Source organism: Monodelphis domestica, chromosome 2, assembly GCF_027887165.1.
Source record: "Monodelphis domestica isolate mMonDom1 chromosome 2, mMonDom1.pri, whole genome shotgun sequence".
Lineage (NCBI taxonomy): Eukaryota > Metazoa > Chordata > Mammalia > Didelphimorphia > Didelphidae > Monodelphis > Monodelphis domestica.
The window spans coordinates 31,080,353-31,094,644 of record NC_077228.1 but is presented as its reverse complement, the minus strand read 5'-3'; the positions used below and the strand labels follow the sequence as shown (position 1 = coordinate 31,094,644).

Below are 14,292 nucleotides of genomic sequence, written 5' to 3'. Positions count from 1 at the left end.
CAACTTTTATGTTCAACTGATATTATACTTGACTAATATCTTATCAGACCCAACGTTTCAGTCAATGTAGCTGATAAGTTCTGAAACCTGTTCTTCCTCTCCCTCCCTCCCTCCCTCTCTTCCTCCTACACACACACATACTCTCTCTCTCTCTGCCTTTCTCTCTCTCTCTCTGTCTCTCTGTCTCTCTCTGTCTCTCTCTCTCTCCCTCCCTCCCTCCCTCTCTCTCTTTCTCTTTCTCACTCCCCTCCTCTCTCCTTCCCTGTGTCCTAGCCTCTTACTAAATCTTTAACTAAATCTCTATTCTGAATTAAGCTTTAGGCAAATAAATTATATTTGTTCCATCATCATACATGCACACATCTGGTTTTCATATTTTCCCAGATATCAACTCAGATGTTATTCTAGTCAGTGAAGTTGACCATGTTTTTCATTTGCTCCCGCCTTCGAGAGCTTGATAAGACCAAAACTCAGCAACAAACAGATAGGTATCTTCTTTAACATGATAAATATGGAAATAGGTATTGCATGATAGCACATGTATAACCTATATCAGATTATTTTCCATCTCAGGAAAGGGGGATGGGAGGAAGGGAAGAAGAGGATTTGGATTGCAAAATTTCAGAAAACAAATGTTAAAAAGTGTTTCTACGTGTAATTGGGAAAAAATACAAAGAAAATATTGGGGGGAAAACCTTATTAACAAACAGCTCAACAAACAATTTAGTAGCAACTACTTCAACAACTGTAAGTTATATAGACTTCTGAGCAGGCTTAAGTCAGTAATAAGCCAACAAGTATTTGCTTCCTGTGTGTCTGGGTCTGGTGCTAAAGGCTAGGGATACAATGAAAGGCAAGTCCAGCTTCTGACCTCAAGGAGTCTACCATCTGATCCTAATCCTAACCCCATAAATCTTTTTTTCCCCCATTTGAATTAGCTTATTTAGTCAATTTAGAAGATGATTCCTCGGTTACAAGAATCACATTATTTCCCTCCCTCCTCTCCACCCACCCTTCCCAAAGCCAATTCCACTGGGTTTTACATGTGTCCTTGATCAGAACCTATTTCCATGTTGTTGATGTTTGCATTAGGATGATCATTTAGCGTCTACATCCCCAGCCATATCCCCTCGCCTCATGTGATCAAGCAGTTGTTTTTCTTTGATGTTTTTACTCCCACAGTGTTTCCTCTGGATGTGGATAGTGGTTTTCCTCCAAGTTGTTCAGGCTAACCCCATAAGTCTTTTTTTTTTAAACCCTGACCTTCTGTCTTGGAGTCAATACTATGTATTGGCTCCAAGGCAGAAGAGTGGTCAGGGCTAGGCAATGGGGGTCAAGTGACTTGCCCAGGGTCACACAGCTGGGAAGTGTCTGAGGCCAGATTTGAACCTAGGACCTCCCATCTCTAGGCCTGGCTCTCAATCCACTGAGCTACCCAGCTGCCCCCATCCCATAAGTCTTAAAGGGACAATACAATAATCAAGAAAAACTTCCTCAGAATTAGAATTAGCCACCAAGGGAATGGGTTTCCTGGGGATATGACAGGGAAGTGGCTACCCTCAATTAAAGATCCTGAAACCAGGGTAGGATGGCTACTTGTCATGGATGCTGGAAAGGGCCTTCTTCTTTGGTCTTGTGTTGAATTTGATGACCACTGGGATCTCTTCCACCTTTGTGATGCTGTGTTTCTGAACTTCTGGGCTCCTAGATACTAGACTTTGTATCCTCAGTGTAAGGGCAAGATAAGTCCTAACTTAACCCAATCCTGCTTTGCCTTCTCAGATTTGGGGGTTGCAGAGAGGCCTCTCTGAAAGCATCTTATTTTCCCCTCTATAGATCCCAAAGCCTGGGACGTATATGGTTTCTTCCTACCATGGATTGGTGAGTAGGATTCCTCTGCTTTCCATAACTCTCTTACTCATCTTGGGTGGGGTAGAGGAAATAGAGGGGCAAGTCTCCACAGACTGAGTCTGGGGAAAGAAGCAAGAATATCCAACCCTTTCTTCCTCTCCCTCCCTTGCACCGTCCACATCACACATTTCAGTCCTCTGCCATTTCCAGTCTTCGTCTTGTGCCAAATCCTGGACTTGTCTGTGTAGAGATTGGGTTTTTGCTTTCTAGGAGCTCCTAGTCCTGAGGATTGAAAAAACAGGTAAGTAATGAAGGGACTAAGGTGGATAGATGTCAGATCGCTTAAATACCCAGCTGTGGTCTCTGGTATTTTGGTTCCTGTTAGTGAAAGCAAAGTGGATTTCACTTTCCTTTCACTGAGCCAATATTCAGTAATGGCCCTGAAGTTGATGTTATATAGGAAAATATATAATTTATTACAAATTAAGGGTAGGGAATGAGGATTAGGAAAAAAGAGTTCCCTATCTTCAGTTCTCTAATCTCCACCCAAACCGACCCAAGCTCATTGCAAGATGAAGCTCTTCTGGTCTTCCAGCTCCCTTTTCAGCTCCCTATGCTGGCTAGATATTACCCCCAAATCCTGACTAAACACTGCCTGCCTATAATCTTCAGATACTCTCCTAAAGTTATCTTCGGTGGTTTGATAAAAGTAACTCAGATGATTAAGTTCACCCAGTGGGGTTTGACCCTGGGCTAGACCCAAAGTCCAACCTAGTTTAAGGTAAAATCCCCAGACAAGTTGGCACACACTTACCCAGATCTTTTCCAAGACTGTTTTCCAGCTGACGGGGAATCTCATGGAATGGTTGAAGGGTTGTCCTTTGCCCACCAAAGGCTTGAGGTCAGAAAAGCTCTCAGAAGCAGCTCTTCTTCCCTTAGCTTGAACAGGCCCAGGCCCCCACACCCCAAATCACCAAGTGGTAGTTGTCAGTTTAAAGCCCTTCTTTTCCTGCCTCCTGGCTTCTAGAATCCTCTCTTCAGAGTTCTTGGCCCATGTCGGTTTTTAAAGACATATACCCATCTTATCCTTATCCTTATCCTTGCCCTATTACAGGATATAAACCACACACACTTGCCTTCTTCCTAAGACTGAACGAGAAACCTAAGTGGGAGCTTAGGAGACCTGGTTCTGACTCTGGCTCTGCCCCTAAACTACCATGTGACCTTAGGCAAGAAAGATTCTTCTCTGGACCTCTTTTTTTTTCTCATCTATAATAGAGAATTGATACTCTCTGCTCCTTAAAAGGTGACTGTGAGAAGAGCACCCTGGATGGCCTCTTAAAGAATGAGAGCTCTGAGAAATACTATCAGTCCAGCTTGTCAAATGATCATCTTCAGGAGTCTTCCTCTCCTCCGTATTTCAGTTCTGTTCAAATCCATGGCAATCTATGTATGACTTCTAGCTATCTTCCTACATCTCTCCTCGATTTCACAGCCACAATTAGTCTTTAATTCCTTACCGTCCACTCGCCTTTCAATAACTTGCTGTCTGTCTTCCTTTGAATATTTTCTTTGAGGTTACCAATGACCACCTAAATGTTAAATCCAATGGTCTTTTTTCAATCCTTATCCTTCTAGACTTCTCTGCAGCTTTCATGGCTGCTTATCGGTCTACTCCCCCCCTCTGGTTATTCTCTCTTTCCTTTGCATCCACAATAATATTCTCTCTTGATTCTTTTCCTTTTCTGCCTCTCTTTATTCTCCTTTACTGGATTGTTGATTACATTTTTAGACATGTCTGACTCTTCATGTCCTCCATCCCCCTATTTTTTTTGGGGGGGGGGAGGTTTCTTGACAAATATACTGGAGTAGTTTTCCATTTCCTTCTCCAACTCATTTTACAAATGAAGAAACCAAAGCAAACAAGGTTAAATAACACCCACGGTCACACAGCTGCATGAACACTTGAGAGTACTTTTTTTTTTGTGGATATGACAAATCATTGATTTAATACCAAACTTGTGGCCAACATTAGCAGGCATTCTGGTGCAATGCTTATTTAACACCTTTATTTTCTCAGTTGCATAATTGATTTTTCATGTTTGGGCTCAGAGACCAAAGGACTTACATCACACTTTGGAGGCATCATTGCAATGCAAAACTTGAGTTTTAAAGGCAAACAGTGAAAGTAGGCAATGAATGCATGAGGAGATCTTTATAAGGGCAGGGTGAACGGGGCCAATGAAGTGCCTCGTGTGATATCAGTGCTCCACACACTTGGACACAATTCACCTCTCATGTTTTTCATATTGTGCATAGTCATGACTATATGTAGTTGCCAATGCAAAAACTGAAAATAAAGTTTCTAATAAAATCACTTGAATGAATCAGGAAAGTTAAATGAGTGAATGCCAAACATTGACTAAGCTGCCCTCAATCCCTGAAACACTCTTTCTCTTGACTTCTAACTCTTGAGGTCTTCAGACTCTTTCATGACACAACTCAGATGACACTTTCCTTGGGAAACCTTTTCTGATCCTTCCAGGTATCTTCCTCTCCTCCAAATCCCTTGCATTTACTTTTCTGTGTACTTCCAATCTCTTTGAGGGCAGGGACTGTCTTTTGCCTCTTTTTGTATCCTTGGCACTTAGCATAGTGCCTGGCACATAGTAAGTGCTAAGTAAATGTTTATTGATTGATTTATTGATTGATACTTCTCACCTCCCCTAGTAAAATGTAAATTTCTCAAATGAGGAGACTTGGAGGTCTCCTCCAAAGTCCATGGTGAAAATATAAAGATTTTTGTCCTTATATTCCCTTAGAGCTTATATGTTTTAAAGCCCTTTCCAGCTCTAAATTCTGTATTCTAAGCCCTTTCCCAGCTCTAGCATTCTCTTTTCTATGTTCTAAGATCCCTTCAAGTTTTGACATTCTTTATTCTATTCAAAGTTCAAGGTCATTCCCAGCTCTGCCATTCTTTCATTTTCTTCATATGCTTTCTTAAGTAGGTTACCCCCCAATGAAGTCTTATTCCATAACTAAGGACTCCTTCAATTTCCATTTAATTGAAGGCTTACTGTGTGCTCTCAGAAGAGGGTTCATTGTCCTTCTCAAGGTTTCCATGTGTTTGGATCATGTTCAGAAAATGACTGTCCTGAGAGGGAAGTACTGCTCTCTTATGTGTTCTTCTCATTTCCAGGGAAGGGGTTACTGGTCTTGGATGGGCCCAAGTGGTTCCAGCACCGGAAACTGCTTACTCCTGCCTTTCACTCCGAGGTCTTGAAGCCATACATGGATCTGTTTGTTGAGTCTACCAAAACTATGGTGGTGAGAGACTCCTTGAGGCCTTGCTCTGATCATTGCTTTACATCTCAGGACAAAACTAAGGCTGGGCTAGCTTGGAAGGGGAGATGAGGTTGGGGCCTGCAGTGTGCGTAGAGTATCCCTGGGGATAGATCAGAAAAGGAAACTGAACATTTGGAGAAGGTATCCAGGAAGAGAAGTGAGCCCTGAGGACAAGGACCACAGTGGATCTATGGGAGTTAAAGGTGGAAAGGCTCTCTGATTTCTCATCTTTTTTTTTAGGACAAATGGGATAAGAAGATTCAGACAGACAAGTGTGTCAACATCTTCATGGATGTAGGTCACATGGCTCTGGACACTCTGACTAAATGTATCTTTGGAAGGAGCAGTGGGAACCAGACACAGAGGTTAGGGAAAGGGCCCTGACTGTCTTGGGGACCTGCCTTTACCTTGTCCCTGGGAAGTAAGCCCTTGTTCAGAAAGCCCTGCCCTGGGGATCCCCTGGTTTGAGGAAGAGACACAAACATCATAAGGGAACATCACTGAGGTCTGGATGGTAAGGGTCTTCATGGAAAATATGGGACTTAGTCTTCCAAGGTCCAGGGTGTATGGCTGCATCCCTTCTTCTCTCCTCCCCCTTTCCATTGTTTTAGTTCTTCCTATTCTTGGTCCCTACAGTGACATTAACTACCATCGGGCCATTGGGAAGCTCACCCTGTTGATGCAAGAGAGAATGGCGACTTTCCATTATCACAATGACTTCTTCTACTATTGGTTTACACTTCCTGGCCGGAAATTCCTTCAAGCTTGCAAGGTTGCCCATGACCACACTGGTGTGTCTCCAGCCTGGGGCTGTCCTTCTTTTATCCCTCCCCTCCCCTCCCCTTCTCTCCTCTGCTCTCCCCTCTTTATAGGCTATATCTCAAGGTCTACCCCCATGGTAGCACCAAGGGTTACTCCTTATTGTCCAACAGGAAATGCAGTTCCTCTGTGACCCTGTGGCCTCCTGTCTTCTATCTCTTCCCTAACCAAACCATACTACATGACTTTTCCTTTTGAAGCAGGAGGAAGTATTTCACAGAGTCCGAGTTATAAGAAATGTTAGAGAGCATGTAATTCAAACTATATCTGAGGAGAAAAGCTTACTACATTTCTAATAAGTTATCTAGCCCCTACTCAAGTACATCGAAGGATAAGGAACACACTTGGCAGTACAGGCATCCTATTTCCACCTTTGAACACCTCCAATTTTCCAGAAGTTTTTCTTTATATCGGCAAATTTGCCTCTACACTTTTCTTTCCTATTTTTAATCTCTGAGGCCACATTTGGACCTAGTATCTCCTGTCTCCAAGCCTGGGGCTCTATCTACCTCTTTGCAATTTTTACCAATTGGTCCTGGCTTTGCTTTTAGGAGAAAAGGATAAATGTAATCTTTTTCCCACCTGATAGTCATTCAGATACTTGAACAATGATCGGACCCCCCCTCCGCCCAGAAATCTTCCTTCTCCAGGCCAAGCATCTTTATTCCTTTCAAACGTTCTTCATATCTCATGGTCCTTCATCAACCAAGTCCTCCTCCTCTGGATGTTCTCTAACTTATCAGTGTCTTTCCTAAAATGTGGTGCCTAGAACTGAACCGAGTTCTGCAGAGGAAGTCAGAAAAGGACAGCAGATCACAGAACTATCAGCTGTATCATTATGGCCTCTATGCCTCTCTGGAAGCAATGTGAAATCACATTAGCTTTTTATTGGCTGCCCTACATCATATTGTCAACTCTTATTGTCTTTGTAGCTCATTTAGACACTCAGCTTTTCAGATGAACAGCATTCTCTCTAAGACTGGGCTAGCTTAGAGGGGGAGAGGAGGTTGGGATTTGTAGTGTGGGAAGAATATCCCGGGGAATAGATCAGAAAAGGAACTGGACAGTTGGAGAAGGGATGAAGGAAGAGAAGTGAGCCCTGGGGACAAGGGCCATTGTGGTTCTATGGGGGTTAGGGCTGGAAGGTTCTCATCTTTTCCAGGACAAATGGGACACGCTGGTTTTTTGAAATGGAGCATGTTTGTAAGTCTATTCCCAGCTTTTGAAAACAATGAAATGAATAGTAACTTCTCCATGAGGTTCCCATCATTTCAACACAGAAGAGGATATTTCTCGGGGGGGGGGGGTGTGGAGGGGCGGGGAAGGGATCTCCCAGTTTCCTCTGTCTTTCTCTTTTTTTTTTTTTTTTTTTTTTGAATTTTTTTTTTTTTTAATATATTTTATTTGGTCATTTCCAAGCATTATTCGTTAAAGACATAGATCATTTTCTTTTCCTCCCCCCCCCCAACCCCCCATAGCCGACGCGTAAGTCCACTGGGCATTAGATGTTTTCTTGATTTGAACCCATTGCTTTGTTGATAGTATTTGCATTAGAGTGTTCATTTAGAATCTATCCTCTGTCATGTCCCCTCAATCTTTGTATTCAGGCAGTTGCTTTTTCTCGGTGTTTCCACTCCCATAGTTTATCCTTTGCTTATGAATGGTGTTTTTTTCTCCTGGGTCCCTGCAAGTTGTTCAGGGACATTACACCACCACTAATGGAGAAGTCCATTACGTTCGATGATACCACAGTGTGTTTGTCTCTGTGTACAATGTTCTCCTGGTTCTGCTCCTCTCGCTCTGCATCACTTCCTGGAGGTTGTTCCAGTCTCCATGGAACTTCTCCACTTTATTATTCCTTTTAGCGCAATAGTACTCCATCACCAACATATACCACAGTTTGTTCAGCCATTCCCCAATTGATGGGCATCCCCTCATTTTCCAGTTTTGGGCCACCACAAAGAGCGCAGCTATGAATATTTTTGTACAAGTCTTTGTGTCCATTATCTCTTTGGGGTACAGACCCAGCAGTGCTATGGCTGGGTCAAAGGGTAGATATTCTTTTGTCGCCCTTTGGGCATAGTTCCAAATTGCCCTCCAGAATGGTTGGATCAGTTCACAGCTCCACCAGCAATGAATTAATGTCCCTACTTTGCCACATCCCCTCCAGCATTCATTACTTTCCTTTGCTGTTATGTTAGCCAATCTGCTAGGTGTGAGGTGATACCTCAGAGTTGTTTTGATTTGCATCTCTCTGATTATAAGAGATGTAGAACACTTCTTCATGTGCTTGTTAATAGTTTTGATTTCTTTATCTGAGAACTGCCTATCCATTTCCCTTGCCCATTTATCAATTGGAGAATGGCTTGATTTTGTGTACAATTGATTTAGCTCTTTATAAATATGAGTAATTAAACCTTTGTCAGAGGTTTCTATGAAGATTTTTTCCCAATTTGTTGTTTCCCTTCTGATTTTAGTTATATTGGTTTTGTTTGTACAAAAGCTTTTTAGTTTGATGTAGTCAAAATTATTTATTTTACATTTTGTGATTCTTTCTATATCTTGCTTGGTTTTAAAGCCTTTCCCCTCCCAAAGGTCTGACATGTATACTATTCTGTGTTTACCCAATTTACTTATGGTTTCCTTCTTTATGTTTAAGTCACTCACCCATTTTGAATTTATCTTGGTGTAGGGTGTGAGGTGTTGATCTATTCCTAGTCTCTCCCACACTGTCTTCCAATTTTCCCAGCAGTTTTTATGAAATAGTGGATTTTTGTCCCAAAAGCTGGGATCTTTGGGTTTATCGTATACTGTCTTGCTGAGGTCGCTTTCCCCCAGTCTATTCCACTGATCTTCCTTTCTATTTCTTAGCCAGTACCAAATTGTTTTGATGACTGCTGCTTTGTAATATAGTTTTAGGTCAGGGACTGCAAGGCCCCCATCATATGTGTTTTTTTTCATTATTTCCCTGGATATCCTTGATCTTTTGTTCTTCCAAATGAACTTTGTTATGGTTTTTTCTAAATCAGTGAAGAAGTATTTTGGTAGTTCAATGGGTATGGCACTAAATAGATAAATAAGTTTGGGTAGGATGGTCATTTTTATTATATTGGCTCGTCCTATCCATGAGCAGTTAATGTTTTTCCATTTGTTCAAGTCTAGTTTTAGTTGTGTGGCGAGTGTTTTGTAGTTGTGTTCATATAGTTCCTGTGTTTGTCTTGGGAGGTAGATTCCTAGGTATTTTATTTTGTCTAAGGTGATTTTGAATGGGATTTCTCTTTCTAGTTCTTGCTGCTGAGCTGTGTTGGAGATATATAGAAAAGCTGATGATTTATGTGGGTTTATTTTGTATCCTGCAACTTTGCTAAAGTTGTTGATTATTTCAATTAGCTTTTTGGTTGAATCTCTAGGATTCTTTAAGTAGACCATCATGTCATCCGCAAAGAGTGATAACTTGGTCTCCTCCTTGCCTATTTTGATGCCTTCAATTCCTTTATCTTCTCTAATTGCTACTGCTAGTGTTTCTAGTACAATGTCAAATAGTAGAGGTGATAATGGGCATCCTTGTTTCACTCCTGATCTTATTGGGAATGCATCTAGTTTATCCCCATTGCAGATGATATTAGCTGTTGGTTTTAGATATATACTGTTTATTATTTTTAGGAATGACCCTTCTATTCCTATGCTTTCTAGTGTTTTTAATAGGAATGGGTGTTGTATTTTATCAAAGGCTTTTTCTGCATCTATTGAAATAATCATGTGATTCTTGCTAGTTTGCTTGTTGATGTGGTCAATTATGTGGATGGTTTTCCTAATGTTGAACCAGCCCTGCATCCCTGGTATGAATCCTACTTGATCATGGTGAATGATCCTTCTGATCACTTGCTGGAGTCTTTTTGCTAGTATCCTATTTAAGATTTTTGCATCTATATTCATTAGGGAGATTGGCCTATAGTTTTCTTTCTCTGTTTTTGACCTGCCTGGTTTTGGAATCAGTACCATGTTTGTGTCGTAAAAGGAGTTTGGTAGAACTCCCTCTTTGCTTATTATGTCAAATAGTTTGTATAGTATTGGGATTAACTGTTCTCTGAATGTTTGATAGAATTCACAGGTGAATCCATCAGGCCCTGGGGACTTTTTCTTAGGAAGTTCTTTGATGGCTTGTTGGATTTCAATTTCTGATATGGGATTATTTAGGAATTCTATTTCCTCTTCTGTTAGTCTAGGCAGTTTGTATTTTTGTATATATTCATCCATTTCTCCTAAATTGGTGTATTTATTGCCATATAATTGGGCAAAGTAATTTCTAATGATTGCCTTAATTTCCTCCTCATTGGAGGTGCTGTCCCCCTTTTCATCTTTAATGCTGTGAATTTGCTTTTCTTCCTTCCTTTTTTTAACTAGATTGACCAGTACCTTGTCTATTTTGTTTGTTTTTTCAAAGTACCAGCTTCTTGTCTCATTTATTAAATCAATAGTTCTATCACTTTCGATTTTATTAATTTCTCCCTTAATTTTTAGGATTTCTAATTTGGTTTTCTGCTGGGGGTTTTTAATTTGATCGCTTTCGAGTTTTTTCATTTGCATTTCCAATTGATTGATCTCTGCTCTCCCTTGTTTGTTAATATAAGCATTCAGGGATATGAATTTACCTCTGATTACCGCTTTGGCTGCATCCCAAAAGGTTTGGAAGGATGTTTCGCCATTGTCATTTTCCTTGATGAAATTATTAATTGTTTCTATGATTTCTTCTTTAACTAAACGGTTTTGGAGTATCATATTGTTTAATTTCCAATTGGTTTTAGATTTGGTTTTCCATGTACCATTACTAATCATTATTTTTATTGCCTTGTGATCTGAGAAGGCTGCATTCATTATTTCTGCTTTTCTGCATTTGTGTGCTATGTTTCTGTGACCTAATGTATGGTCAATTTTTGTGAATGTGCCATGTGGTGCTGAGAAGAAGGTGTATTCCTTTTTATCCCTATTTATTTTTCTCCATATGTCTATTAATTCTAATTTTTCTAAGATTTCATTCACTTCTTTTACCTCTTTCTTATTTATTTTTTGATTTGATTTATCTAAATTTGATAATGGTTGGTTTAAGTCTCCCACTAGTATGGTTTTATTGTCTATTTCTTCCTTCAATTCTCCTAGTTTCTCCATTAGAAATTTGGGTGCTATATTATTTGGTGCATACATATTGATTAATGATATTTCCTCATTGTCTATAGTCCCTTTTAACAAAATATAATTACCTTCCCTATCCCTTTTGATCAGGTCTATTTTTGCATTGGCTTTATCAGATATCATGATTACCACTCCTGCCTTCTTTCTATCAGTTGAAGCCCAGAAGGTCTTACTCCATCCTTTAATTCTGACCTTGTGGGTGTCAACCCGCCTCATGTGTGTTTCTTGAAGACAACATATGGTAGGGTTTTGGATTCTAATCCATTCTGCTATTCGTCTACGTTTTATGGGTGAGTTCATCCCATTCACGTTCAAAGTTATGATTGTCATTTGTGGACTCCCTGGCATTTTGATTGCCTTCCCTAATTCTAACCTTTTCTTCTTCGGCTCTACCTTTTAGTCCAGTGATTTACTTTGAAACAGTCCCCCTTGTCCCCTCCCTTGATGTTTCCCTTTTTAGTCCCTCCCTTTTTGTTCCCTCCCCCTCCCCCCTCTCTTACCCTCCCTTTTTGTTCTCCCTCTCCCCCTCCCCCCCTTGGTTTTCCCTTCTCCTTACCCTTGTTGGGTAAGATAGAATTCAAGATCCCAATGGATCTGGAGGTTTTTCCCTCTCAGAGCTGCTTTCCCTGAGATTGAGGTTTAAGTAACCCCCCCCCCCCCTCTCTTCCTCTCCTTCTTATAGGAGTTTTCTTCCCCTCCCCTTCCCATGTGAATCTTTGTGTGAGAATGATTATTCTATTTGGTCTTTCTTTACCCCCTATTTATACATTACATTTTCCCCACATGTTAGTATACATAGGTTGATATAAATGTAGTCCTTATAGAAGAGAGTTTGAGTAAAAGAAGAAGATAACATTTTTCCCTTTCCTTAATATTTACCTTTTCAGGTATTCCTTGCTCTTTGATTTTCGGTATCAAACTTTCCACAGAGCTCTGGTCTTTTCTTTGCAAAAAGTTGGAAGTCTTCTATTTTGTTGAATGCCCATACTTTCCCTTGGAAGTATATAGTCAGTTTTGCTGGGTAGCTGATTCTTGGTTGGAGACCCAGCTCTCTTGCCTTTCTGAAGATCGTGTTCCATGCCTTACGATCATTCAGAGTAGAACTTGCAAGGTCTTGGGTGACCCTGATTGGCATTCCTTTATATCTAAATTGTCTTTTTCTGGCTTCCTGTAGGATTTTTTCTTTTGTTTGATAGCTTTGGAATTTGGCAATTACATTCCTGGGAGTTGTCTTTTGGGGGTTTAGTGTAGAAGGTGTTCTGTGAGCTCTGTCAGTGGCTGTATTGCCCCCTTGTTCTAGAATCTCTGGGCAATTTTCTTTGATTATATCTTGTATCACCATGTCCAGTTTGGTGTTTATTTCTGGCTTATCTGGGAGTCCAATTATTCTTAAATTATCCCTTCTCCCCCTATTTTCCAGATCTATCACCTTGTCGGTGAGATATTTTATGTTCTCTTCTAATTTCTTGGTATTTTGGCTTTGCTTTATTGATTCTTGCTCTTTTACACGATCGTTGTCTTCCAGCTGCCTGATTCTGGCCTTTAAAGCCTGGTTTTCTTTTACAGTTTGGTCAAACTGGTTTTGTAGATGCGTGAATTTCTTTTGCATTATTTCCAACTTTTCCTCCCAGAAGGCTTCCATCTTTTTGGTCATTTCTGATTCAAATTCTTCATAGGTTTGTGGAGAGTTTCCATTTCCTTTGGAAGGTTTTGGAGCATTTTCTTTTATATTATCTTCTGTCTGCTCTGTATTTTGTATTTTGGCTCCATAGAATGTGTCCAAAGTCGCCCCTTTCTTCTTATTTTTCTTGGTATTTTGGGGCTTCTGTGGTTCTGTGGAGTTTGTCATCTCTGAATGTGGAGGATTAGTTTTTCTTGTCTCTTTCTGGTGTTCAGAGGCAGTCCTGGGCAGATAGTTCTATGGGCTTTCCCTGGGTTAAACTGAATATGCCTCACTGGAACTGGAATGGAAGGGTCGGACCACAAGGCCACACTCTCCCCCCGGCTCGCTTTCCGGAAGTTGCCTTCAGAATCGCTGGCCGTGAGGCTGTTTTGTCGGCCTGCGGGGGGATGGGCTGCCGCTTCCCCAAGCTCCGAGAGCACAGACTTTCACTGAGACTTGGATAGCAGGATCCAGCCCGTGAGGCTGTCTTGCCCGCCCTGAGGGTTGCTGTTGTTTTGACCAGCTCTCTGCAGCGGAAGCCCCAGGCAGTAACTTTCACCGGGACTGTAGAAGGCCCTGAGGGTTGTTGTTTCCGAGGACCCTGCTCTCTGAGCCGGCCGGGCTGCGGCTTCCGGGAGCCTTGGACTCTGCGCTCCTACCCCTGAGGTCCGGGTGATCTCGGGTTCTGGCTTTTAAGGGGAGCCGTACCTTTTGAACCGGGTCCAGGTCCAGGAGGAGGGTTCCCAGGGTCTGTGCTGTTGATCGTTTTGAATTTCGGCGCCTTAGGAGCTTATCGTTTGAGATTGGTCGGGAAGGGTTTTCCGGAGATCTGAGCTTTAGCTTTCTCTAAGCCGCCATCTTAACCGGAAGTCCCCTGTCTTTCTCTTTTTTAAACTACTTTTTCAGTTATGAAGTTCTTTACTTGCCTACGTTCCCTTGGATTGGAACTCCTCATAGGACAACATTGGTTTAGAATCTCTCCCCCTAGCTCACTAAAGTTAAGGTTAGAGATTGCAACCAGTGGACCTCTCAGCAGTAGTGAATTGGGATAATGCACTGGGGTGAGGGCTTGGCTGAGGCATACATAACCCTACGCCAGTGTAATTGGTGGAAAGAGCCCTGGATGGGGTGTCAGTCCCTCTCTTCTAGTCTTATTCTTCCACCCACTCTTGTTCCGTGACCTTGACTCCACCACATACCACTCTAGGACTTGATTTCCTCTTCTATGAATTGTATTTGAACCTGACTTTTTCCACCCCTTCCAGTACTAATGCACTGATTTCCTGGCACAGACAAGGTGATTAGGGAGAGGAAAGCGGCCCTGAAGGAGGAAGAGGAACAAGAGAAGATTAAGGAGAAGAAACGCCTGGATTTTCTAGACATTCTTCTTGGGGCTGGAGTGAGTCTGAAGGGCTTCTAAGGGA

At 41.5% G+C, this 14,292-nt stretch overlaps 1 protein-coding gene across 4 annotated transcripts in view; it reads left to right on the top strand.

Annotated features, from left to right (window-relative positions):
• Window positions 1-14,292, top strand: part of LOC100023606 (cytochrome P450 4B1-like) — a 55,105-nt gene that overhangs the window by 23,925 nt on the left and 16,888 nt on the right. For all 4 annotated transcript variants that reach the window (XM_056815184.1, XM_056815183.1, XM_056815186.1 and 1 more), the window contains 5 exons: window positions 1,837-1,881; window positions 5,051-5,178; window positions 5,437-5,561; window positions 5,833-5,987; window positions 14,161-14,267. In XM_056815184.1, the coding sequence (XP_056671162.1) occupies window positions 1,837-1,881; window positions 5,051-5,178; window positions 5,437-5,561; window positions 5,833-5,987; window positions 14,161-14,267 (560 nt within the window). The remainder of the gene's footprint in view (window positions 1-1,836; window positions 1,882-5,050; window positions 5,179-5,436; window positions 5,562-5,832; window positions 5,988-14,160; window positions 14,268-14,292) is intronic.